Source organism: Barbatula barbatula (genome assembly GCF_947034865.1).
Source record: "Barbatula barbatula genome assembly, chromosome: 14".
Lineage (NCBI taxonomy): Eukaryota > Metazoa > Chordata > Actinopteri > Cypriniformes > Nemacheilidae > Barbatula > Barbatula barbatula.
In genome coordinates, this window is record NC_136777.1 from 23,312,579 (window position 1) to 23,339,895 (window position 27,317).

The following is a 27,317-nucleotide window of genomic DNA, read 5'->3' on the forward strand; positions in this document are numbered from 1 at the left end:
CCATGTTAAAACATGCTTAGCACATAAAAACACCACAGAAGAGATTTTCTCAGGCTATTTTTAATACTACACTACATCAACCAATAGGCAGAATACTGACAAAAGATCATTAGCATCAGTTTACAGTCCACAAGCATGTTTCCGTAAGAAAAAGAACAATTCATTGGCATAATCCTTCTTCACAATGGGAAGTGTGGTTTGGCCTGTTACTGCTGAAATTAAACTGAGAAAAAGCATCGCAAAATCTAAAAAGCTGCTGTTTTCCTTTCAATTGTTTACTTTTATCATTTTTAATATAGCCCTACAAGATAAAAATGAAAATAAAAACCTCTGAATGTGTTGTACTTGTGTTGTTTACTTGTACAAAACCCATATTACGGTGTTAATGCAACTAGGGTAGAGTTGATTCCAATTCCTGGTTTGGCAATCGATTCCTACCTGCTGCTTTCCATTCCTGCTCAATTCTCTGTTTTACTACAGATTTTTATTTATGATATGAAAATATTGACACATTTTTAATACAATTCATTTTTCTAAGCTGTCACTTTGTACATTTATTAATGTTTATTGTTTCTATAACAAAACACTCGACCAAATATGTCAATCTTGTCCTGCAATTCCAATGTGTCGTTAATAATCTCATTTATGAGCTGTTTTCAAAAATAAAGCACATGTCAAATTACTATTTTTAAAGTTATTGTGTACACAGAAATACTGGAGGAATAAAGATAGACAGGTTGATAATCAGTAAATTGTAGTATAATATGTAAGAATACTGTGCATATTAATATTACTTTTAAATGCAAGTAGTGTAGACAAGTGTTGAAAAGTTGTGTCCAGCTTTAACAGCTTTAAACAGACGTCCAAGTAAATATGTTGTGATGCTGTCGCTGTGATATATACACATGTGATTCTCTTCACGCACATACTGAGCTCATCTGTAGAGCGGAAGAGAAGAAGCTCCCGTCAGAAACGCTCTTATATGATTTTATAAATGTGTGGATACATGTTATTTTATTTGCATTGTGTGTGCAAACAAAGCTTATGCTTTTATGGAAGTCCTTTGCCGAATATTTGATGTCAAGACTTCAACCATCAGTTTTCTCTGAAGTCTGTCCTGTTTTAGACAAGAAACTAATGTGATTTAGTTGACCAATGACATCAGCTAAGGGGCGGGGCTTGTGCTTATGAAGGCTCTTAAAGAGGAGTTGACTCCTTAAATGGAATCTTTTGATAATCGATTCTTAACACCCAACCTGTCTCTCATAACTTCAGTTGTTGCGCTTGTCATTCCATCACATGGCCAATCGTTGAAAATGCACCTCAAACGTAAGTTGGTGCCCACCTTTGAAAAAGGACAGAAGAATCGAGATCACGTCAATATGGCATACGACGGCCGGTGTCATCACCTGATCACATTCATCCTACAACTACACCTATCAGTCAAAACAGTACGTACCCATTTAGCCCTTTTAGGTACATACGTACTGAAATTCAGTACCTACTCATTGAGTTTGCCATTTTGGATTCAGCGGCAGCTACACTCTCTGGCGTTACCCTCGGTTTCAGCTTTTACTGCTGTAGAAACCACGACAACACAGTCTCGTGTACAAATGTGCAACTATTCATTTGTCGCGTCTATCAAGCAAATCTATGTTGTTTTGAGCACAATTATTCCTTACTGTTTGCAGCAGATTCTGTCAACAAAGACCTTTTACTAGGCAGAGACGCTGATCTAGCATGTGTTTTACTAGACAGGTGAGCAACTGTTTAGATTCCTATACTGACAGAAAACTTATGATTATTATATCAATCAACAAGGTTAGTATTATTTGCCGGCCAACAAGGTGCCACTAGAATTAGGGACAGACCCTCCTGAAGTACTCGGTCTAGAGTGGGTTGTATCATGTCCACAGGCAGGGATGCGTATAACGGGGGGCTGGGCCATACATGCGGCCATTCCCCTCTTATGGATATCTGCTGGCATAGAGCTCCCTATCCATGTAAGGACGCATCCGTCGACACCACAATACGTGAAGTAACATGCTCAGGGGAACTCCATCCAATAATAAAACTGGCTTTCCCAAGGGAACCGGAGTCTGAATGCCCGAAAGGCGTGACCGTCTCCTGTCCTTGTCATTTACTTTACATTTAGGCATTTGGCAGACGGTAATCTTATCCAAAGCGACTTACATTGTATTATCCTATACATTTATACATAGGTATCTGCAATCCCCTGGGCTCGAACCCACAACCTTGCGTTGTTAACGCAATGCTCCTACCACTGAGCTACAGGAAAGCTGTCCTGCCCACTATCACTAAGGCGATTAAAGCCTTATCGTCTTTCCTCACTGCAACAGATAGGTTCGCTCCCATAAGAACCTGCAATGAAGGCCCCAGTCCAAGCTGGGCCAGCAACTCAAGCCAGCCTCTTTGGAGGTTACGTTGCTCCAGCTGCGGTCCTGAAACTATTGCATCTTTTGGGGGGGATTCCGGGTCCAGACACACACCAAGCCCGGGGCCCTCTCCTCGGTCAAGGGGCGGGTTCTCCGAGTTCAGGGAGATTTACCGAGTTCAGAGCCCGAGCCCTGGGACAGCACACCAAATATGCATACTATCCATCTCCAGGTCATTAGCTGCGAGGTGAACCCGTGAAATTGTATTTTATTAACAAGGTCCGGAAGGAGCATGTGCAGATAATTAACTCGGCTGGCTTTTGATGAACAATCACAGCAATCATCCTACAGCGTTGAAGTAGTCAAGCCACCTCACCTCCATTCTCTCTGACGTTTCGCAACATCCCTCCTTCAGAGCCAGTTTTTTGTTTTTTATTTTTTAATGCTTCAATTGCCAGCAGGGTGGATTACTGTAATGTACTCCTTACACAAGCTTTTTCACTTTGATTTCCATCATCTTTTTTCATTCAGTTTTTTTAATACACAATTGTATTTCCTTTTCATTGTCATTTTACATTCTTAAGCTGTATTTGTGATTATAAATAATGAATGTTTTATGTGCTCTATTTTTCCTTTGTGAATCATGTTTATGTAAAGCACTTTGAATTATCTTCGTGTATGACACGTGCTTGCGCAGCCCACTAAGATTATAGGTATAGTGGAATATTCCTGAACATGTTGGCATGTGTTATGCTAGATGGCAGTGGATAGGATCACAGGATGAGACACGCACGTCATGAAGCAAAAACCACGTTCGTTCAGTTACTTGGATTCCACGCCAGTTCTTGTGCACACTGCGCCGGTCTGAGTGATGTAAAAACTGATCTGAGAGCAGTTGTTCGCTTTGCTGTATTTACTCCCAGAGTCTAGCAGGAGGGCGACCAAACCGTACTGCGCATGCGCACCGTGCGTGGACGCTTCGAGCTGAATTAATGGAACGGATCGACACAACTGGATTCATTTCTGAAATAAAAGCCCTCATTTCAATGAAAGAAGCGCGCGAGGTCACCGGCCCACTACACGCGGTGTTTAACGGAAGTGTGCTATGCAGTAGGGGCGGCGGAAGTGGCTTAAATCAGTGCACTAGTTAGTGTGTGTGTGTGTGTGTGTGTGTGTTTGATGTCGCACAGGCGGCGCTTTGTTTCCCACCCGTGACCGACACACGCGCTCGATGCGCCGCGGCACATTTTCCGCTACAGTCGCGTCGCGACACGTCACGTCGAATCTAACGGAACTCCGCCGCGGTCATCGGGATGAATGGATTTATTCCTCGCCGTCGATCAGCTGGACAATAAAACGCGTTTGTGGATTTTTCCCGCTGAATGTGATTCCTGACAGGATGCGTGCGCGTGCGCGTGCGTGTGTCTTTCCCCTTTCCACATAAACACAAAGAGCCTCCTGAAAGATTCCCGACAAGATGGAGAATGAGGTGTTTACTCCTCTGATGGAGGAATTCCTGCTCTCTCCTCTGGTGTGCTGGGTGAGATCTAGCTCTCGCGCTTATTCTGTGTGATTATGATGGTGTGTTTGTGTACTGATGGTGTGTTTGTAGGTGAAGACAGTGTCTCAGCTGCTGTCTGATGGGTCTCATCTGTCGGAGTTTATGACATTAGTGGATGGAGTTTATTTAAACGTCATCATGGCTCAGATGTGAGTACACACATGTCAACAGTGTGTTCGTCGTAATGGATGTTGTGTGTTTACTGCATGAAGTGTGGCCTTTACATCGCCGAGAAAACCTCACACGTTATGTGTCGTACAGAAGTCAGTCTAGCGTTATATATCTCGCTTTTATTGAGGGTGACTGTTATTCAGCACAGTGTCAAGCGTTATATAGTGTGTCTGAAAGTTTAAAGCATTGAATACATCAGATGTGCTGTAGATGCAAGACTGTGAACATTGTGTGTGTGTGTGTGTGTGTCATGCATTACTCAAGTTGTGTATTTTTGTACAGAGATGTGTGGTTCTGTAAAGCGTGTTCATGTTGATGCTGCTCGTGATGTGACTCTTAAAGTTCTGCTTTTTTTGTTTGTTTGTTTATTGTGTGTTTTAATCATGAATGTGTTCAGACTCTGGCAGCTGGTCATCTCATCTGCTGCTCACAACTGCCAACACACACACACACACACACACACACACACACACACACACACACACATGTGATTATGAGGACTTTCCATAGGCGTAATGGTTTTTATTCTGAGCTGGTATTTTCTATCCTCTCGCTCTCAACCTCACTCTCAAAACTTTCAGCCTTTTTAATTAATAACTGTACCCTGTTTAAAAAAAGGTTTATATGAAAGTTGTCACAACGTGACGATTGTTCAGGACTTGTGTTAAAGCAGACTGTTGTGTTGAGTGTTTGCGTCTGTCTGTGTCTGCACTGCAGTGCATGTTGTAGTAGGTGACAAGGGAATCTGAGAAAGCGTGTGTTGAGTTAATTTACATTTAGTCACTTAGCAGATGCTTTTATCCAAAGCGACTTACAAAGAGTTCGGGGAGCAATAAGCGATATGTCATAAAAGAGCAATAATACAATAGGTGCTAATACAAAGATACTAGTTTCAACAAAAGCTAGAACACTACCTGTTGAGAGAAGAGAGACAGGGTCGGTGTACTTTTCTTTCTCATTTATCTGTCAAGTATTCACAGAAGAGGTGTGTTTTAAGTAGTTTTTTGAAGGTTGTGAGAGATGTGGTTGACCGGACCGTATTGGGAAGAATGTTCCACCAGGAGTTGTGAAGGAGAATGAGTGGGAAAGAGATTTAATGCTCTTATGAGAAGACATTACAAGGCGCCACTCGTTTGCTGAACGCAGGGTTCTTAATGGAGTGTAGTAGGGTGTGAAGGTTCTTGATGGAGTGTAGTAGGGTGTGAAGGTTCTTGATGGGGTGTAGTAGGGTGTGAAGGTTCTTGATGGGGTGTAGGAGTGTAGTAGGGTGTGAAGGTTCTTGATGGGGTGTAGGAGTGTAGTAGGGTGTGAAGGTTCTTGATGGGGTGTAGGAGGGTCTGAAGGTTCTTGATGGGGTGTAGGAGTGTAGTAGGGTGTGAAGGTTCTTGATGGGGTGTAGGAGTGTAGTAGGGTGTGAAGGTTCTTGATGGGGTGTAGGAGTGTAGTAGGGTGTGAAGGTTCTTGATGGGGTCTAGGAGTGTAGTAGGGTGTGAAGGTTCTTGATGGGGTCTAGGAGTGTAGTAGGGTGTGAAGGTTCTTGATGGGGTTAAGGAGTGTAGTAGGGTGTGAAGGTTCTTGATGGAGTGTAGTAGGGTGTGAAGGTTCTTGATGGGGTGTAGTAGGGTGTGTAGGTTCTTGATGGGGTGTAGTAGGGTGTGAAGGTTCTTGATGGAGTGTAGTAGGGTGTGAAGGTTCTTGATGGAGTGTAGGAGTGTAGTAGGGTGTGAAGGTTCTTGATGGGGTGTAGGAGTGTAGTAGGGTGTGAAGGTTCTTGATGGGGTGTAGGAGTGTAGGAGGGTGTGAAGGTTCTTGATGGGGTTTAGGAGTGTAGTAGGGTGTGAAGGTTCTTGATGGGGTGTAGGAGTGTAGGAGGGTGTGAAGGTTCTTGATGGGGTGTAGGAGGGTGTGAAGGTTCTTGATGGGGTGTAGAAGTGTAGTAGGGTAAGAAGGTTCTTGATGGGGTGTAGGAGTGTAGTAGGGTAAGAAGGTTATTGATGGGGTGTAGGAGTGATGGAGGGTGTGAAGGTTCTTAATGGAGTGTAGTAGGGTTTGAAGGTTCTTGATGGGGTGTAGGAGTGTAGTAGGGTGTGAAGGTTCTTGATGGGGTGTAGGAGTGTAGGAGGGTGTGAAGGTTCTTGATGGGGTGTAGGAGGGTTTGAAGGTTCTTGATGGGGTGTAGGAGTGTAGGAGGGTGTGAAGGTTATAGATGGGGTGTAGGAGTGTAGTAGGGTGTGAAGGTTCTTGATGGGGTGTAGGAGTGTAGTAGGGTGTGAAAGTATGCCAGTGCAGATCCAGTGATAGTCCTGTAGGCAAACATCAGTGACTTGAGTCTGATCCGGGCTTCAACCGGTAGCCAGTGGAGAGAGATGAAAAGGGGTGTCCCATGAGCCCTTTTGGGCTGTTGGAAGATGAGGCATACTGCTGCGTTTTGAACCAGCTGAAGTGGTTTGATAGCCTTTGCAGGAAGACCAGCAAGGAGAACATTGCAGTAGTCCAACCTTGAGATGATCAGAGCCTGGACAAGGAGTTGTGCCGCATGCTCAGTGAGGTAGAGTCTAACCTTGCGAATGTTAAATAAGGCATATCGGCATGATCGCGTTGTCTTTGCAATGTGATCATTGAAGGACAGCTGTTCATCAAATATGACTCTGACGTTCCTTGCTGTTTTAGGAGGAGTGATTATGGTATTGCCAAGCTGGATGGTGAGATCGTGTTGGACCGTGGGGTGTGCCGGAAACACCAGTAGTTCTGTCTTGGCTGAGATGTCATCTACTTATTTCAGACTGAAATGCAAAATCAATTTATAACCTTTATATAATTTTTTCCCCAGATGTTTTGGTTGATATTCGGTTTCTATTAGTTCAAATATACCTACCATAAACATTATATACCCTTAATTTCTTTGTAGGATCAAGACAATATAAGATGGATTCAAATGTTCTTTTCAGTAGGCCAAGCCTATATTGTAGGTTGAAAATATGTGATGCATGCCATGAATTCATTTGAATGCAGTTTATTTAACTTCACAGTAGTAGTGTCACTTCCACACTAGTAAATAATTGTAGGCTTGTAAACATGAAATTACTGACAAGTAAGCCAGGTGAAAGCATTAACATTAAACTCTGTAACAAATCACACAAATTCAATGCAAAATGCAAATATTTATATAAAAAACAATTATGTTGCACACTTAGTATTAAGTAATTTAAAACTTTTATATCTTACTGACCTTCAGTCAGTAACATGTGGAGAAAAATAAAGAGAAATAATTAAGGTAAATCAAGTTAACCATAATACAAACATGTGAAACACTGTCTTAACATTAATATAAATAATATAACAAAGCTAGCAGTATATCACACACACACAAACACAAAGTACAAACTTACCGATGGCAAGATGTAATCTGTGTCCGAAACACTGGAGCCTTCACCATGTTTGATGTATTGTCTGTTGTAATACAGACAAGGTTCTCTTAGTCGCGATCCCAGCTGGCAAGACCCTCTCTCAAACCGGCTGCAAATTTTTCCCCTGCACGGTCGTCTGGGAAATGTGCATTTTGAAGGCAGCAAGCTTTGCATTTCATTACAGAAGACTTCAAACGCAATGTAAGACTGATAGAGCTCCGCAGTGCGGTTTGACCACATGGCTGTTGTAGCAGCGAAAAACTTGCTTGTTTCTAGCTCCGCTGCGACGCTTTGTTTGCATTTGTTATGTAGCTCCGGTATAGCGACCTAGCTACAATATGTGTGCGAGGGAATGTACGGCTTATCCATTTTATTTATCAATATTTAGCTTTGCCCAATATTTACCCAGTGTTAGAGCATGGTGCTTGCAACTGAAAAGGCGGAAAGTGGTCTTTGTGGCTGTTTAAACACATGCGCGCCAAACAGGGCTGTACAGTGCATTATGTATTCACGTTATGTATTGACCTGTGAAGCCTGCATGTTGCGAGACATTCGACAGGATGGTGCAAAATCAGCTTGACTATTTATAGGGCTGATAGGATAATCAAAAGCCAGCCGAGTTAATTGACTGCTGTGATTGCTTATTGAAAGCCAGTGGTGTCTTCTGCATCAGAGCACGCGCCACTGTGGAGTCAGTCGCTGTGGCATTACTGGCTTTGTGTTGGGTGGTGTCTGCCGCGGAAGAACATGAGATAGGCGGGGCAGTCGATAGGGTTAGGCCACGTCAACCAAATTGTCATCAAATGATGGCTGCAGTAAAACATTGTGATGGACGATGAAATCGGGGAGTGGGGCTTAGGTCCACAGTACAGCTCCTGCCCACTAGGAACGATGTGAAACAGCCATGCCAGGTCTATCAAATTGGCATCGGACGATGTCTACAGTGAAACATTGCCATGCGGTAGGGCTGTGCGGATTGGGGAAATATGTAATTGCTGTAGTTTTGACAGACATTGCGATAGCAATTCGATTTGCCATTTAATTTTTCAAGCTCAAGTTTCAGCTCTATTGTCAATAGTGTGAAGCACAGTATGGGTACAGTAACCCTGCTGAAATAAAACAATAAAAAACATTTTAGAAATTCTAATTGTTTGATTAAATTACAAAATTCCCTTTGAAGTGTGTTTTGGGCATTATTCAAACAGCAATTACTGTTGTTCTATTGGTTGCCAACACCAGATTACATCACACCAATAGAATCCAAATACCAGTGTACACTATTATAGTTTCCATTAAAACAAATACATTTCCCATTATAACCCTTAAATCCATAAAGTTTTCTATTGTGTTAATGAATTATTAAAATACTACATAGGCTGATTTATTCATTTTTAAGTATTTGGGATTTTAAAAACAAGTAGAAAACGTGCCGAATGTTTTATTTCATCCAATTGAATTAAGCATAACCGTTAGATAGATTTTTCAGTTGTTTGACACCCCGAGCCAGGCATGAGTTGATGCGCGGTGTGGAGCCGGACTGGAGTATAAACGACAATTACAAACAGGCTGTGTGAGCGTGGCGCATCAAGTCCAAACGCCAGACGGGGCAGAGACGCGAGTTTGACACAGGATGTTTGTGCGCTCTTCTGAATGCCACTCAAAGCAGAACAGGGACATTTCATATTTTTCACATCGCGTCCACATCGCAGCCTCTTTTTGGCAAGAGAGTTGACGTTTTAAAGTTGTGACTGCAGAGATCTCAACATTAAAAAACATATCAATGTAATTTGTACTGTGGCACTTCCACACCCGACAACAAAACCTCTTGTTTATTATTGGTGAAGTTCTTCTTTTTTGTCTTTTGCATGAAACACTTCTCTATAAATCTTTTTGAAAACAAATGCTGTGTTGCAAAAATCCTTTATATGGATCTGTTTTGGGTGTGCATTATTAAAATGTCTCCCTCATCGCTCATTTACAATACTGCCAAATCCTCAATGCTAGAACAATGTTAAGAATAAATTCATGTGCATTCTTGTGTGTTAGGTTAGGCAGAAAGTAGGGCTGCATGATAAATAGAAAATAAACCTGCGTCCTTGTGTCCTCTGTAGGTCGCATCCTCTGAAGGATGTGGTATAAAGGGAATAGCAATCAGGAAGTACCACGTTGCTATGACAACACATAGACTTGGTCTGCATAGCTGGTAACGCCCACTAAAACTAAATATCTGTTCATTAAAATCAATGCACGTAGACCTTATTATTTAATATTATTGAATTAAATTTGATTTATATAGCACTTTTCACAATGTGCATTGTTCCAAAGCAGCTTTACAGGAGAAAATAAGAAACTTTAAAAAAAAAAAAAAGGTAAAACGCAGTACATGGTGTTTTTATATATTAAGTTAAATTATTCTAGTAAATAATATCTAATGTCGGCATCTCCTGGTGGTTTATTTGATCCGAGTGTGTCTGATCCTGGAATAATATCAGGAAGGTTATTCCAGAGTTTAGGTGCTACGTATGAGAAAGCTCGACCCCCTTTGGTGGATTTAGTTATTCTAGGTGTTAAAAAAAGTCCTGAGTTTTGAGATCTTAGAGAGTGTGATGGGTTGTAGTGTGATAGAAGCTCTGTTAGGTAGGTAGGGGCTAAACCCTTTAAGGCTTTATAAGTGATTAAAAGAACTTTAAAGTCAATACGATACTTAATGTGTATCCAGTGAAGGGTTGATAACATTGGGGTTATGTGATGGTATTTTCTGGACCTGGTTAGAACTCTGGCAGCTGCATTCTGAACTAACTGTAGTTTGTTTATAGATGATGAAGGACAAACACTAAGTACAATGAGTAATATTCAGTTTTATTAGAATTTAAAAGAAGGAAATTACAGGTCATCCAATGTTTTATATCTTCAATGCACTCTGCCAATTTGGATAGCTGTGAGGAATCTTCTGGTCTTGATGAGATATATAGCTGAGTATCATCTGCATAGCAGTGGAAGCTAATACCATGTTTTTTAATAATGTTTCCGAGGGGAAGTATGTATATGGAGAACAGCAGGGGTCCCAGAACCGATCCCTGAGGTAATCCATAATTTACTTGCGTTAGATTGGAGGATTCCCCATTTAAATGGACAAATTGATGTCTGTCTCATACAGTAAGATCTGAACCACTGTAGTGCCTGTCCCTCAATACCGGTATAATTGTGTAAGCGATCTAGAAGTATGTTATGGTCTACAGTATCGAACGCAGCACTAAGGTCAAGCAGGACCAGGAGTGAGATGTTACCTTTATCTGATGCTATAAGCAGGTCGTTTGTAATTTTAACGAGCGCAGTTTCAGTGCTATGATGCGGTCTAAAGCCTGACTGAAAATAATGACAAACACGAAAAATTTCAAAGAAAGAGCACAACTGAGTGCACACTACTTTTTCTAGTATTTTAGACAGGTATGGGAGATTTGATATCGGTCTATTGTTTCCAAGTTCATTTGGATTTAAGTTTGGTTTCTTGATTAGAGGCTTAATGACGGCCATCTTAAAGGGTCCTGGGACATGGCCTAGATTAATTGAAGAGTAAATAATGTTATAAATGGGCTCAATTGCAACAGGTAGTAACTCTTTTAATAATTTAGTTGGTATGGGGTTTAATAAGCAAGTTGTAGGTTTAGATGTTGCAATAAGTTTAATTAAATCTTCATATACTCTTACTATTTTGTCTAGTTTGTTTTCAATATTTTCTCTTCTGACTTCATTGCTGCGGAGGTGCGGCGGAATAGCCAGGTCAGGTGGTGTCTGTTTATTTGTTAATTTAGCAAGTGTACTAAATAGAAACCTTGTATTGTTTTTGTTGGTTTCTATGAGGTTACGAAGGTGCTCAGCCTTTGCTGCTTTTAGTGCCTTTTTATAACAGTTTGCACTCTCTTTCCACGCAGTTTAAAAGACCTCTAATTGGGTTTGTTTCCATTTGCGCTCTAGTTTGCGTGTTTCTCTTTTAAGGGCGCGAGTGGTGCTATTGTACCAGGGTGCAATATTTTTCTCATTAATCTTTTTTGACTTCGTAGGTGCGACAGCTTCTAATGTATTAGAGAAAATAGTACCCAATTTGCTGGTCATGTCATCGAGCGATTCTTTATTTATTGGTATGGTTATTAAAGGAGTCAGATCTGGCAAGCTCTATGCGAAACTATCTTTAGTAGTGGAGGTGATTGTTCTACCCTGTCGATAACGAGTTAAACGGACGATTCATGCCGTGAGCAATGTACCTGTTATAAGATAGTGATCGGTGACATCGTCGCTTTGAGGAATAATATCTATATTGGTTAGATCGGCTCCGTGAGATATAATCAGGTCTAGTGTATGATTAAATCGATGAGTGGGTCCTTTAATATGTTGTGTTACCCCAAAAGAATGTAGTAGTTCTGTAAACGCCAGTGCTAATGCATCGTTAGCGCTATCTACGATATTAAAATCTCCGACAATGAGTATTTTATCAACGTTAACCAATAGGTCCGATAGGAAGTCCGCAAACTCTTTCAGAAAATCAGTATAGGGACCCGGGGGTCTATACACCGTAGCCAATGTAAAAGAAAGCAGTGGTTTTTTACTATTGTTTGGAACAATTATGTTCAACGTAAGCACTTCAAATTATTTACATTTATGCTCTGTTCTCTGAGTTACAGTAAGAAAGTCTTTAAAGATTGTTGCGACACCACCACCTCTCAACCAACCGGACGTGGCTCATGCATATAACAGTAGCTTAGTGTGGGGTACACTCATTTAGACAGAAATAATCATTTGGTTTAAGGCAGATTTCGGTAAGACAAAGTATATCAAAACTGTTGTCTGTGATCATTTAATTTACAATAACTGCCTTTGAATTTAGTGATATAATATTAAGTAGCCCGAACTTTATGAATTTTTTATGGTTTTGGTTGTTTATTACAACGGTGCGTAGCGCCTTCGAGATGTTGTCGGACAGGAGAGCCGTTCGGATGCTGCTGGGGTGCAGGCCGTCGGGGTGGAAGAGCCTAGGTCGCTCCCAGAACAGATCAAAATTATTAACAAAGAGCAGGTTCTGTTCAATACACCATGACATCAACCATTGATTTACCGAAAATAGTCTACTGAACTTTTCATTCCCTTGCCTATATGATTGTTTTTGCTTGGTGTTCTGAATCTCTTTTGTAAAACAAAACAGGGTTTCTCCTGCATAGAAGAATTGGAGGCAGCCTCCTCCGTAAAATTTGTTCCACATAACTGTGTGTTCACACCAAGCGCGAATGAAGCGTTAAGAGCGAGTGATTTACATGTTAAGTCAATGCAAAGACGCGATTCGCGCGAATGAGGCGGTCTCGAATGACGCAAATTGAGCGTTATTCGCGTGAGTTGAAAAATCCGAACTTTGGCGAAAATTCCCGCTAACCAATCAGGAGCCTATTCTAGTAGTGACGTGCTTATGACATAGCGAGCGGAGGCAGAAATCTGAAACAACAATGAAGGACTGCGCCTCCGAAGGACCCAGACACGGTGCCGATCGAGTCTATATGTCTATCTTCAGCCTTCCATAGCACACAATGCACAGCTACCCTCTCAACAAAATCCATGTCCGCCATTTCGCAATTAGACGGGAGCCACCTAATTAAAGAAAGCCACTCCCATGACGCGAATGAAGCGAGTAAAATCCAAATGTTCAAGCGTCCAACTACTCGCGAATAGCGCGTTTGGTGTGAACACACAGTAAGACTCTCACCCAAATCATGTTGGGTGTCTTCACAAAGAACACTGAATGTATTTAACAGACTGTCATTTGTAACTGCAGTTGCAGCGCTAAAGAGTTGCAGTACAAGAGCTGTATTAGCTGTGTTACACGGATGTTCAGGAGAATGTTTTTTTTGGCATTCAGAATACGTTCGATTTCTTAAAGATTTTCTTAAATTAACGTGAGGTACATCATTGAAATGTTTGAAGCTGTACATGTGGTAAGTTGAATCCGTTATACTGCATACAGCGAATTCCCAAGTATTAAACGCACATTGCTATCAGAAAAACTCCTTTGAAAAGTTTCAACAGTTTAAATGAATGGGTTCAGTCACTAGCTACTATAAAAGATTGGTGAATCATTTAAAGCACAGTGAACCATAGGATGTGAATTTTGCTCATTTAGTAAGACTGGTTCATTTCAAATCTCCCATACCTGTCTAAAAATACTAGAAAAAGTAGTGTGCACTAGTGTGCACTCTTTCTTACAAAATAACAACATGCACGAAAAATTTCAGTCAGGCTTTAGACCGCGTCATAGCACTGAAATTGCGCTCGTTAAAATTACAAACGACCTGCTTATAGCATCAGATAAAGGTAACATCTCACTCCTGGTCCTGCTTGACCTTAGTGCTGCGTTCCATACCGTAGACCATAACATACTTCTAGATCGCTTACACAATTATACTGGTATTGAGGGACAGGCACTACAGTGGTTTAGATCTTACTTATCAGACAGACATCAATTTGTCCATTTAAATGGGGAATCATCCAATCTAACGCAAGTAAATTATGGATTACCCCAGGGATCGGTTCTGGGACCCGTGCTGTTCTCCATATACATGCTTCCCCTCGGAAACATTATTAAAAAACATGGAATTAGCTTCCATTGCTATGCAGATGATACTCAGCTACATATCTCATCAAGACCAGATGATTCCTCCCAGCTATCCAAATTGGCAGAGTGCATTGAAGATATAAAACATTGGATGACCTGTAATTTCCTTCTTTTAAATTCTAATAAAACAGAAATATTACTTATCGGACCAAAGACACGCAAAACAACTATTTCTGATTATAAACTGCAAGTTGAAGGATGTACTGTTACTCCAACAAATACTGTAAAAGATCTAGGCGTTATATTAGACAGACACCTGTCATTTAGAAATCACATCTCAAATGTCATAAAAACAGCCTTTTTCCACCTAAGAAATGTTGCCAAGTTACGAAATATTCTGTGTGTTGCTGACGCGGAGAAGCTTATTCATGCATTTATGACCTCAAGACTTGACTACTGTAATGCGCTACTTAGTGTTTGTCCTGCATCATCAATAAACAAACTACAGTTAGTTCAGAAAGTACCATCACATAACCCCAATGTTATCAACCCTTCACTGGATACACATTAAGTATCGTATTGACTTTAAAGTTCTTTTAATCACTTATAAAGCCTTAAAGGGTTTAGCCCCTACCTACATAACAGAGCTTCTATCACACAACAACCCATCACGCTCTCTAAGATCTCAAAACTCAGGACTTTTTTTAACACCTAGAATAACTAAATCCACCAAAGGGGGTCGAGCTTTCTCATACGTAGCACGTAAACTCTGGAATATCCTTCCTGATATTATTCCAGGATCAGACACACTCGCCCAATTTAAATCTAGATTAAAGACGCATCTGTTCAGCAAAGCATTCACTTAATGCAAAATACTAAATAAACCACCAGGAGATGCCGACATTAGATATTATTTACTAGAATAATTGGATTTATTATATAACACACCATGTAGTGTGTTTTACCCTTTCTTGGGTTTTTTGTTTTTCCCCTGTAAAGCTGCTTTGGAACAATGCAAATTGTGAAAAGCGCTATATAAATAAAATTTAATTGAATTTAGTTGGCCATTGTGGGCTGAAAAGAAAGTTAAAAAGCATAAAAAGCTTTATTTGATTGATTCAACCAAACAGAAATGTTTTTCTATGTAATGTTTCAATAATTAGGGGTCAAGCCCCGATCATAAATTCTGAATCGTATGCCGTAGATTTTTTTATTTTCCCCTTATTAGAAAAAAGCTATTTTTCTGAACTCCTCCTAGAGCACTGGTTTGTATGAAATTAGCTATGTAGTATCTAGAGACGGTGCTGAAAAAAATATATCAAAGGATTTTCGATAGGTCAATCCGTTCTCGTACAGCGTGTCAACGAATTTCACGGAGAGGAAAAAATGTATTTGAAGCTTTATCTTCACCAAACTTTCACTTATTGACACGAAACTGGTAGGTGTCATCACAAGGCGGATCTGAGGTAACATGCTGTTTTTTCGACCCAGAGCTACCTAGGGGTCTGAAGTTACGAAAAATAGCTTTTAACTTCCAACTGTTTGTTCAAAAATAAAAAAGTTGGCCTTGTTAGATGCGGGGTGTCACCAGCGCCACCTAGTGGTGAGGAGATATATTTACAGGCCTATAACTTTGTCTGCTGTTGATAGATTTTCGTTAGAGTCATGTCCTTAGATTTCTGAATCCTTGCAGAGTCCATGCAACAGTGCCGATCGATGATGAAAATGATTATTGTTTGGGTCTATAAATAGATTTTTATATAAAATTATTTTCTTTCTTTCTGATTGGTTATGCTGGCATTTCGGGTGGTACCCAGAGATTTGGCATTCGTGGAGCAAGCGAGCATTCCTCTGCTCATTCATTGCTTCATTTACATGATGGATGCAGGTGTCCTCCAATTTAACATCACCTTCACAGGCAGCAGTTCATATGATTTCAGCTCTTTACAGCTAATTTTGTGCAATTTCGTTTGTTATACGATATCTTAAATGTAAAATAACCTGTTCTGTTTCAATATACCCAAGTGTGTTTAAAGTTTAATATGCAGGTTTGTGGTTCTTCATTTCATTTTTTAATTCGCCATTGTAATGTGATATTTACTTATATTTTTCGAAATATCTAATGGATTTTTAATTAAATGTATAATCATTGAGTCAAATCAAGAATCTGAATCGAATCAGAACATCAAATCGATACCCGGCTCAACACCATAGCGGGGTTAATGTTCTGGTGTCTGTCAGCTGTGAGAATATTACCCGTTTGGTATCTGTTCTTTTTCAGCTAAGATTCACTTTGTCCATCAATTAAACTAAAGTACCTAACCTATTTTGAAAAAGTTTGAAGTCAAAAATTCAAATGTATATGCTTTATAAACACAACTGATCGCCTTGGTCTGTTCTGCACAGCGCACTCACAACTTCAGGTATAACATTTACATTTAGGCATTTGGCAGATGCTTTTATCCAAAGCGACTTGCATTGCATTATCCTATACATTTATACACAGGTATCTGCAAACCCCTGGGATCCAACACACAACCTTGAGATGTTAACACAATGCTCTTACCACTGAGATAAAGGAAAGCTATTATGTAATTATGTTGACAAGGTCACACTTGACGTTGGTAGGGCAGGGCGAGAAAATCCATATCATCTTCTCCTCCAAGTTCAAAATCGTTGTGTTACCCTCTAACGTTTGAAAACCTGCTTGATTTTGTGTAATGTATTCAGGTCATTTATCAGGTATTGCGTTGCATTGTTTGTTTCATCAGAAATCCAAAGGCAAGTGTCCAGAGAGTTCACAAGAATGTGAAGAACGATCCTGCACTACGGATTCAAAACCTGTCCATTCTCATCCAGCATATCAAATCCTTTTATCAGGTGAGTGATTGGCTCTCATTCCTTCATGAAGCATCTGATCATATGTGTGATTTACTGATCACTTCTGCTATGCCACAAGTCCTGTTTCAAATATGCTTTAGAAAACTTTAGAGTCGGGTCGAGTACCCGAACAAATGAAAACAAAACAAACTTGTAGCCAATCAACGTTTCTGCTCATGTTGACTGAGGGAAGAGAGCAAGCAGGCATTAGAAAGACTGTAGAAAGAGCCGGGTCTTATTTATTACATAAAAGTAAATGGTCTGTGGATTTAAGGTATAAAAAGATAGGATAAAAGGCATGCAGGTGCTAGGACCCGTGTTATTATTATTATAATAAAGACTTTCCAGTGGAGATACGCTAGCACCCACTATGTTAGCATACTTTAGTGAAGGCTTTTCAGCAGAGACGTTGGAGAGACAGATCATCTGAAAACACCCCAGAGGATATTGCTTTGGATCAGTATGTGAGTAACATTGTTTTTTCTGTTTGTCAGAACTAATATATGTTAATTTTGTTGTAATACTAGCTGTGTGACGGAGCAGTTTTGAGCGTCATTGTTTATCTGGAAGCAGTGTGCTGCTTGTATAAACTTGTCGTCTATGCTTATTTTATTCATTTGCATTATTATTGCCGTGGTCTTAGCTATGATAAAGCTAAGCATTTCATGCCTGTGTTGCACAGCACGTTTAAGAGCGGAGTAATGTCACTTAAGCGTAGTAGTGTGTTTGTTTTGTAGAATCATAGGCTAAATTTGGGGACAATAAACTTCCCAAGATAAATTTTTGAATGGGGACACAAATAATACAGCCAAATTGTACCTATAAGCCAAAATGTTTACTGAAAGGAAAGGATTGCATCTAAATTAAAGAGTGGTGGTAATTTTGGCTTTATATTATAGAGGGTATGCATTGACATCACTTTCCCACATGAACATGCCGGACCACGCCCACATTAGTGGCAAAACACTTTTTGCTGCTTACAATCGGAGAAAGAAAGAAAGCTGTACTAAAACACTAAATTATTTCTGAAATTACATGCATTTGGACTCGACAGTGTTTCTTAAAGCCGGTACACGCAGAGCCTAGAATAACTTCTGCCACGTGATGCTTATGAATGTGTCTGCACTGTATGAGGACACAAACACACAAACTTCATCTCCAGAATTCCTCTGGGAGTTTATTTCATGAACATTTTATTGTTTGAGTATAGAGCTTTGACAGTATGATTTTTTTTCTAACCGTGGTGAAGACGCAACAAATCATGCGGTTTGGCGGTTAATTGCACCCAACCACACACCTCCACAAAAATCTTTATTAAATTATTACAAGAATTAGAACCAGAGTAAACTGCAGAAAGAACAACGGCGTAACAGTTTGCAACCTCACCACTATGCCTCTAAATTTCATACACTCAACCAGGGGCGTAATTTCCAAGGGGGACATGTCCCCTTCTCTTTTGAAAATCCTGTTAGTGCCCCCCCACTTTCAAATTAGTTTATGATTTTAAACCACACGCCGTCATTGCCACAGAGAAGTAGGACCGGTCAATCCTTCCGATTGAAGTTGGACTGAGCAGTCCTTACCGATCGCAGATTCAGGTTTACAAGCCATTTTTTTCCTTCGTTTCTCAGTCAATACTCGCATTTCCCCCTTTATAAACATCAACCTTTGCTACACAACTGAGTGGTTTCATGGTTGAATAAGTTTGCGTCAATATTATGCATGTAGTTTCTAATCGAGTCATGACAAACTATATACCATTGGAAAGGTCTAACACTATAGAACAGAGGGTCGCGACCCAGTACCTGGAAGTGAAAGGGCCCTGAAAATCCCTGTTATGTCACTGTATATTTTGAATATGCCTTTGCCCTTTAAGAGTGACTGTTCAAATTTACACAGAGGGCGCGTTTTCTAAGCAATGATGAGACTCTCTATGTCAACCAGAATTAAAATGAGTGCCAAACAAACATTGCTCTATGGATTCTTTAGTGGAGGAGGTAAGAAAACACAAAGTGATTGTGATTCAGAGACCGGTAACATTACTTACAAGAAAAAGAAAGCCACCTTTAACCAAAAATACGATGATTCATATCTAAATTATGCGTTTGTCGCTACCGGCAGCAACAAGATCCAAACCCAATGTGTGTAATATGTGGAGATAAATTGGCGAATGAGTCAATGAAGCACTCAAAATTGCATAGACATCTTGAAACTAAGAATTCCAGCACTGAAAACAAACCCTTTGATTACTTTGAACGGAGAAAATGTGAACCGTATCGCTTAAGCTAAAAAGCCTTTCACTATTGGTGAGGAATTGATTTTGCCAGCTAGCAAAGACATATGGCGTGAGATGTTTGGTGAAACTGCAGCTAACAAAATAGGCCAGGTTCCTCTTTCAGCTGCCACTGTCACAAGGAGAATTTATGACATTGCGCATGAAATCAAAGATCAATTGTTAGAAAGGATTAACAAGTCACTGTGGTATGCACTGCAAGTCGACGAATCGACCGATGTTGACAACAAGGCAATACTACATTTACATTTATTCATTTGGCAGACGCTTTTATCCAAAGCGACTTACAAGTAGTTTTTATACAGTGACACATTACTGCAGAGCAATCAGGGGTAAGGTGCCTTGCTCAAGGGCCCTTCAGTCATGACCTGCTGACACTGAGATTTGAACCTGCAACCTTCTGATCACAAGCCCAACGCTCTAACCATTAGGCCACAGCTGACCCCAGCATTTGTTACTACTTGTTTTTGTGTGATATATATTTCAAGACGATGTAAACGAGGACATATTGTATGTGCGCTTTATGCCAACTAACACAACTGGGGCAGAAATTGTTAAGTCTTTGAATGACTACATATCAGGGAAACTTAACTGGTCCTTTTGCGTTGGAATATGCACAGACGGAGCAGCGTGTATGACTGGCCGACTGTCCGGCCTCACTACCCTGTTAAAGAAGTTGCCCCTGAATGTGAATCTACACACTGTGTCATTCATCGGGAAATGCTGGCTAGCCATAAAAAGTCACCAGAACTACACTCTGTGCTGAATGACGTTGTTACAATAATTAACCACATCAAAGAAATTGCCCTCAACTTCCGTCTTTTCGGGAGCTTTGCGAAGAAATGGAAGCAGAACACAAGCGCCTTCTGTTACACACGGAAGTCAGGTGGCATTCTAGGGGGAGATCTTTGGCGAGAGTTTACGAGTTAAGAGAGCCTAAACAGATATTTCTTTCAGAAAGAAGGCAGCAAACTTTAGTGACGACAAATGGATAGGTAAACTTGCATACGTGTGACATCTTCAACCTGTTGAATGAACTGAATTTGTCCCTTCAGGGGAGAATGACAACTGTCTTTGAATGCAGACACTTTGTCTGCCCACTTAAAGCTAAACTGCAGCTCTGGGGACTGCGTGTACCAAGGGGTACCATTGACATGTTTCAAACATTATCTGGACATTTAGGAAATAAGAATCCTCAGCTATCTCTCTCCCAGCTAATCTGTAACCATATAGCTTCACTGTCAGTAGAGTTTGAACGTTACTTTCCAAGCTCGAAGCGATCCAAGAACTGGAAAAGAATGGGTTGTGATCCTTTTGCAAATATGCCCCACGAATCATCCACGTCGGTTCATGATAAGGATCAGCTCATTGAAATCACAAATGATGGGGGACTGAAGAACATCTTTCAGAATTCCTCCCTTGCAGGAATATTTAGCGATGGCTGCGAAGGCTCTGAAATTTTGAAAAGTTATGAAAAGTTTTCTGTACTGACAGCAACAAAAACAAAGTTACGAAGCAGGCTGGACATTTGCAACACACTTCGCTTTTCACTGTCACCCATCCCTCCTTGTTTGGACTGTATTATTGCGGGGAAACAAGCCCAAGGCTCCCATTAATTGAGTTATGGTGAGTTTGTAAATGGCTTTGTTTGTAAAGTTATATTTAGAAGTTCAAACAATTAAGGTAAAATAAATTGTCTTTGTGATGTTTTATTTTTCTGCAGTTGGCATGAATGCGCAGTTTGACGATTAAATGGAAATTTATGTTAAGTACATTAGTAATAAATAAGTACGTAATAAGTAGTTATTTATTACTCAGTTATGGATAATTATTTTCATTGTACTTCCCTTCATCCCCCCCAGCTGATCCGTGTGAATATTTCTAAAACAAAACGGTCCGTGGTTTCAAAAGGTTGGAAACCGCTGCTCTAAAATACAGATTTATTTATGTCCTGTCACTTGTCCCCGTTTGTGTAAAAACGTAAACCTTTTTTTTAAAATAATATACTATTTTTTCTTTCAAACGAGACTAACCGTAGGTCTGTATTCCAAAGATTTCATGAGTTACAACCATTTTCAACAGTGCGTTTTCATGTGTAGGTTCAAAAAGGGCTCTGACAGTCAAGGTTAATCAATTTAAACAATCAAAAACAATGCAAAACACAGGGAATTCACTATCAAAACAAAAAAAATCCTATGGAGAAAATCACTTGCTGCCCTCCACCCGGACATTATTTCATGGATTTTCACCGTAGTGCCTAAACATATGTAAACTTGCGACCGACGGACGTCCACGAATAAGAGAGGAAGTGGTGTCTTTTATCCTGTTATCTTGTCATCAGAATGAATGATTAACAAGCTTAATGCTCCCAGAACTCTCCACTGTCATTCAGCAGCACTTATCTTTTATCACTCTATAATGTTTCCTCAAGGGACTAATACTACAAAGCAGAAGAACTCCATGAACCTTTCCATCATCACATTTCACACAACTTCAATAGAAAGCACAAATAGAATTGCTTCTCTTTCCTTTAGACATGTTTGAAAGCTAAAGTCTGTGCCTCCAGTGCTTAATGACACAGCGATAAAAAAATTAACGTGCTAGTCTTTCTGTCGGGATGTTGCTTGTTGTATACTATGCATTACTATAACTGTATGGGTGGAAAGATCTCCAGACCGTTTATACAGTAAATCACTACAAAACAGTAATGTTTGTGTTTGTGTGCTTTCAGGAGACTTTGCAGCAGCTGGTGATGATGTCACTTCCTGATGTCTTAGTGTTGGGAAAGATGCCTCTCAGCGGTACGTCTAACACTGTTTGAATCTAGAGATTCTCCTCATGATACTTCAACATAGCAACTCATAATGTTATAATAACTGCACTCAAAGTTATTACATTTACGTTGTGATCATGTGTAATAATTTTCTCAAAACATAATAAAAAACTTGAGCTCATGATGTAATAACTTTTTCTTTGTAATAAAGAGAAACAATTGTTTGTTGCATAAATTACATATTGTTTACTAATGACACATAATTACATCCATCCATCCATTTGTCTACAACCATCCGTCTGTCAATCTCAAGTTCCATCCTTCCCTCACTCGTGAACAAGACCCCAAGATACTTAAACTCCTCCACTTGAGGCAGGAACTCTCCAACCTGAAGTGGGCAAGCCACCCTTTTCCGACTGAGAACCATGGCCTCGGATTTGGAGGTACTGATTTTCACTCCAGCCACTTCACACTCGGCTGTAAACCGTCCCAGTTCATGCTGAAGATCCTGGTTTGAAGGGGCCAACATGACAACATCATCCGCAAGGAGCAGAGACGAGATTGTGTGGTCCCCAAACCTGACACCCTTCAGCCCCTGGCTGCGCCTTGAAAATCTGCGACAAAAGGGCAGCCCTGCCGAATTCCGACATGCACTGGGAACAAGTCCGACTTACTGCCGGCAATGCGAACCAAGCTCCTGCTTCGGTCGTACAGGGACCTGACAGCCCTTAGCAAAGGACCCCGGACCCCATACTCCCGAAGCACCCTCCACAGGACGCCGCGAGGGACACAGTCGAATGCCTTCTCCAAAATCAACAAAACGGATGTGGATTGGTTGGGCAAACTCCCATGAACCCTACAGCACCCTGTAGAGGGTGTAGAGCTGGTCCAGCGTTCCATGGCCCGGACGAAAACCACACTGTTCCTCCTGAATCCGAGGTTCTACTATCGGCCGTATTCTCCTTTCCAGTACTTTGGCATAGACTTTCCCGGGGAGGCTGAGAAGTGTGATCCCCCTGTAGTTGGAACACACCCTCCGGTCCCCCTTATTAAAAAGAGGGACCACCACCCCTGACCGCCACACGATGCTGCAGAGGCGTGTCAGACAAGATAGCCCCACAACATCCAGAGACTTGAGGTACTGAGGGCGAATCTCATCCACCCCGGTGCCTTGCCACCAAGGAGTTTCTTGACTACCTCAGTGACTTCGGCTTGGGAGATGGACGAGTCCACCTCTGAGCCCTCAGCCTCTGCTTCCTCAATGGAAACGTGACAGCGGGATTGAGGAGATCCTCAAAGTACTCCTTCCACCGTCCGACGACAGCCCCAGTTGAGGTCAACAGCTGCCCACCTCCACTGGTAGGGTACTGTTTCCCTCTCCTGAGGCGCCGGACGGTTTGCCAGAATCTCTTCGAGGCCAGTTTTGCCTCTACAACCACCCGGGCAGCAGTCCGCTTGACCTGCCGGTACCCGTCAGCTGCCTCAGGAGTCCCACAAGCCAACCAGGCCCGATAGGACTCCTTCAGCTTGACGGTTTCCCTTACTTCCGGTGTCCACCACCTGGTGCGTGGATTGCCGCCTCGACAGCCACTGGAGACCTTACGGCCACAGCTCTGAGCGGCCTCTTCGACAATGGAGGTGGAGAACATGGTCCATTCGGACTCAATATCTCCAGCCTCCCTCGGGATCCGGTTGAAGCTCTGCCGGAGGTGGCAGTTTAAGCTCTATCTCTGACAGGAGACTCGGTCAGACGTTCCCAGCAGACCCTTACAGTACGTTTGGGTCTGCCGAGTCTGCCCAGCTTCCTCTCCCGCCAACGGATCCAACTCACCACCAGGTGGTGATCAGTTGACAGCTCCGCCCCTCTCTTAACTCGAGTGTCCAAAACATACGGCCGCAGGTCAGATGAAGAGACCACAAAGTCGATCATCGACCTGAGGCCTAGGGTGTCCTGGTGCCACGTGCACTGATGGACACCCTAATGCTTGAACATGGTGTTCGTTATAGACAAACTGTGACTAGCACAGAAGTCCAATAACTGAACACCGCTCGGGTTTAGTTCAGGGGGGCCGCTCCTCCTAATCACGCCCCTCCAGGTGTCACTGTCATTGCCCACATGGGTGTTGAAGTCCCCCAGTAGAGCAATGGAGTCCCCGGTCGGAGTACTTTCCAGAGACTCCAAGAAGGTCGGGTACTCTGCACTGCCGTTCGGACCCATAGGCACAAACAACAGTGAGCGCAGGAAATTACCCTCTCGTTCACCAGGGTAAACTCCAACACATGGCGGGAGAGCTGGGGGGCTATAAACAAACCCATACCAGCCCGCCACCTCTCACCATGGGAAACTCCAGAGTGGTGAAGTGTCCATCCTTAAGTGTGGTTCCAGAGCCCAAGCCATGCGTAGAGGTGATCCCGACAATCTCTAATAACATAAAGTACTTGAAAAAGTTGTTCATCACGGTTATTTTCCTTCCTGCAACTGCAATTAGCTATTAGAATATTAAGATAACATAATCATCTACCTCTTTTTTTGTTTGTTTATTTAGCCTAGTTGTGCGATGCAGTAGTAGTGCCAGAGGAGAACTGGCTCCCCTGGCTGGGTCTGGGTTCTCCCGAGGGTTTTTCTTCACTGGAGTTTTGGGTTGCTCGCCCCTGTTTGCACAGAGCACTCGTTTTGCTCACTTAGAATTTTGTACTTAATTCATGCAAAATGTTACATTTTAAATATTACAACCCCATTTAGGAATTTATAGTCTGCATCAAATATCACCTGTTTTTCTATTCTTTTTTTTTTTGTCTCTGTCTCTTTCTGTGTGGGGGAGTGTGTCAGTGCATGTATGATATCTAATGTTTTGCTTATATTTGACATGTTTTCATGTACAGCTGCCTTGTAACAATAAATGTTGTAAAAAGCACATTATTTTTCAAAATAAAAGTGGAGTTAAGGAATCATGGCAGGGCACATACGATCATACTGAACAAACATTTGAACAGAATAAGAGACGCATACAAAATGTGCAGAGCTGGGGTCGCGAGGACCAGGATTAACAACCGCTGGTCTATGTTAATATCAAACACACAGCATGAGCATCAAATGCATAAAACACATTCTTACAACACCATGCTCAAGTTAAAAGAAAGTTCAACTTATGTCTACACTGGCGAGATGCAGCAAAAGACAATAGACACCATTGACTGTATTTCCACTGCCGTGGAGTGATTTAAGAGCTGATTCACATTTCACGCCTAAAACGTCACGTAAAAAAGCGAGCCACACTGCTTTCTTCTTTTTTTCCAAAGGGCCTATAATAATTAATATGTGCACGCAAAAGACACCATATGTGAATGGCCCTTAACGCTTTCTCTGAGAAGCTAGTGCAGCAGCTGCTCAGCCATCTTGCCAAGTTGCGTCTAGTGACGTGTTCAACAGCCCTCATCGAGCATGTCTTTAAGAGCGAGTGGTTAATCACATGCGTCATCATGGTCTGGTTACTCTCTTGACTTAACTGCTGTCATATATCACTGTCAATGTCACAGAGAATGTTTGCTAACATCTTTATTAAAAATCGATAATGATGAAAAATAATGTGTGTTTGATGGTGTGTGTTTTAGAGCAAAGTCTGCTGGAAATGAGGAAGTTATTACTGCTGTTACTGGGCTGTGCTGTACAGGTAACTTTATCTCTATAAACACTCTCATTAAACCTCATCACACACGCATGTCCACTAACTCTCTCTCCGTGTGTGTGTGCAGTGTGAGAAGAAGGAAGAATACATCGATAGGATTCAGACTCTGGACTTTGACACACAAGCAGCAATCGCCGCTCACATTCAAGAGGTCTGAGTCACATCAGTCACATGTTCACTTATTGTGGTACAATACAGATAACTTGTGTAGCAGAACTTGTGTTACCTGTGTGTGTATTGAAGGTGACACAAAACCTGGAGAACGTGTTAGATCTGCAGTTTCTGGAGGAGAGTGAGTCTGTATCACAGGACAAAGACCCACTCCTCAAACACGTGACCTTTCACCTGAAACATCTGGTAGACCAGAGAGACCAACACACGGAGGTACGGCACACTGTCAGTGTCATGTCACACAGAAGTGAGTGGGCTGTGTGAGTAAGTGATGTTTGTGTTGTCAGATGATCGTGTCTCTGACTCTGGAAAGAGACTCTGGTCTCATGTCTCACGGCGGTCCGTCTCCCGGCGATTCGGCGGGTATGAGCCGCACCGAGAGCGTTCAGCATCTGTCTGTTGAGCTGGCTGATGCTAAAGCTAAGATGAGACGGCTGCGTCAGGAGCTGTGAGTACTGCACCATAAACACTTCCCATCATCTCCACTCTTAATGTGTTCACTACAATAGTGTGGAAGTGACTGTTAGAGGAACTCTGCTCACTGACGGGAACTTGCTCTCATTGCACGTTGTAGGTCGTTTCTGCAGGGTTTGGTATCTTTGATAGGTTACACTGACTTCCTGGCAACAATTGAATGGCAGGGCCTGTGTTAGAAACCAGAAACACACATTGAGCACTGAATTGAGAGTCAAGAGTGTCTGATAAATGCTAAGGCAAGACAAGTTTATTTGTATAGCACATTTCATACACAATGTTAATTCAAAGTGCTTTACATAGAAGAAATTAAAAATATCCATTTGATAAAACAGTGAAGAAAGAAGAAAAATAAAATTTAACCAGTTAAGAATAAAAAAATAAAATCGTTCAGAAGAAATAAGAAAAATAAAAATGAGCTAAGAAGTATTTTTGCTAAGAACTAAGTAACCATTTTGTCTCCATTGACATATTTCTTGTCTGGCTGTTATTTTGTTGTCATAGGGAATTGTAAGAATGTGTTCTTGTTGTTGCGCCCCATCTAGGGCTTAAGGTGTAGCTTAAAAAAACAATAAGGGAAGAAAATGTGTGGATGTTTTAATAATAACGAAATCAGCAAAATCTCTCATCAGGACAGATGAACAAACAAGAAAAATCACTAAACAATATTTCTTTCCTTCTCACTCTCATAATGCATAGAACAAAGAATTTGTAATTTTGGCAAAGACTACAAAAATGGAACTTCACCAAGACGTCCTCAGAACGTGGTCACAAAGTAATGTCGTGCTAACCAAATGAAGACTAACTTCAGGATGTACTGTGTTTGCTGGATTATATCTATCTATCTATGTCTGATGGAATTCTGCGCTTGAACACATGTTTCTAAAGGCAAAAACTGACACGAGAATGG

At 41.3% G+C, this 27,317-nt stretch overlaps 1 protein-coding gene across 5 annotated transcripts in view; it reads left to right on the top strand.

Annotated features, from left to right (window-relative positions):
- The first annotated feature begins 3,131 nt into the window (after positions 1 to 3,131).
- Positions 3,132 to 27,317, top strand: part of ccdc88ab (coiled-coil domain containing 88Ab) — a 40,379-nt gene continuing 16,193 nt past the window's right edge. For 4 of the 5 annotated variants that reach the window (XM_079473846.1, XM_079473845.1, XM_079473842.1 and 1 more), the window contains exons 1-8: positions 3,132 to 3,936; positions 4,009 to 4,106; positions 16,902 to 17,010; positions 22,035 to 22,104; positions 25,689 to 25,747; positions 25,830 to 25,913; positions 26,006 to 26,146; positions 26,221 to 26,381. In XM_079473846.1, coding sequence (XP_079329972.1) covers positions 3,874 to 3,936; positions 4,009 to 4,106; positions 16,902 to 17,010; positions 22,035 to 22,104; positions 25,689 to 25,747; positions 25,830 to 25,913; positions 26,006 to 26,146; positions 26,221 to 26,381 — 785 coding nt within the window. In that variant the 5' untranslated portion in view covers positions 3,132 to 3,873. The remainder of the gene's footprint in view (positions 3,937 to 4,008; positions 4,107 to 16,901; positions 17,011 to 22,034; positions 22,105 to 25,688; positions 25,748 to 25,829; positions 25,914 to 26,005; positions 26,147 to 26,220; positions 26,382 to 27,317) is intronic. The other variant, XM_079473844.1, reaches the window with a different exon arrangement.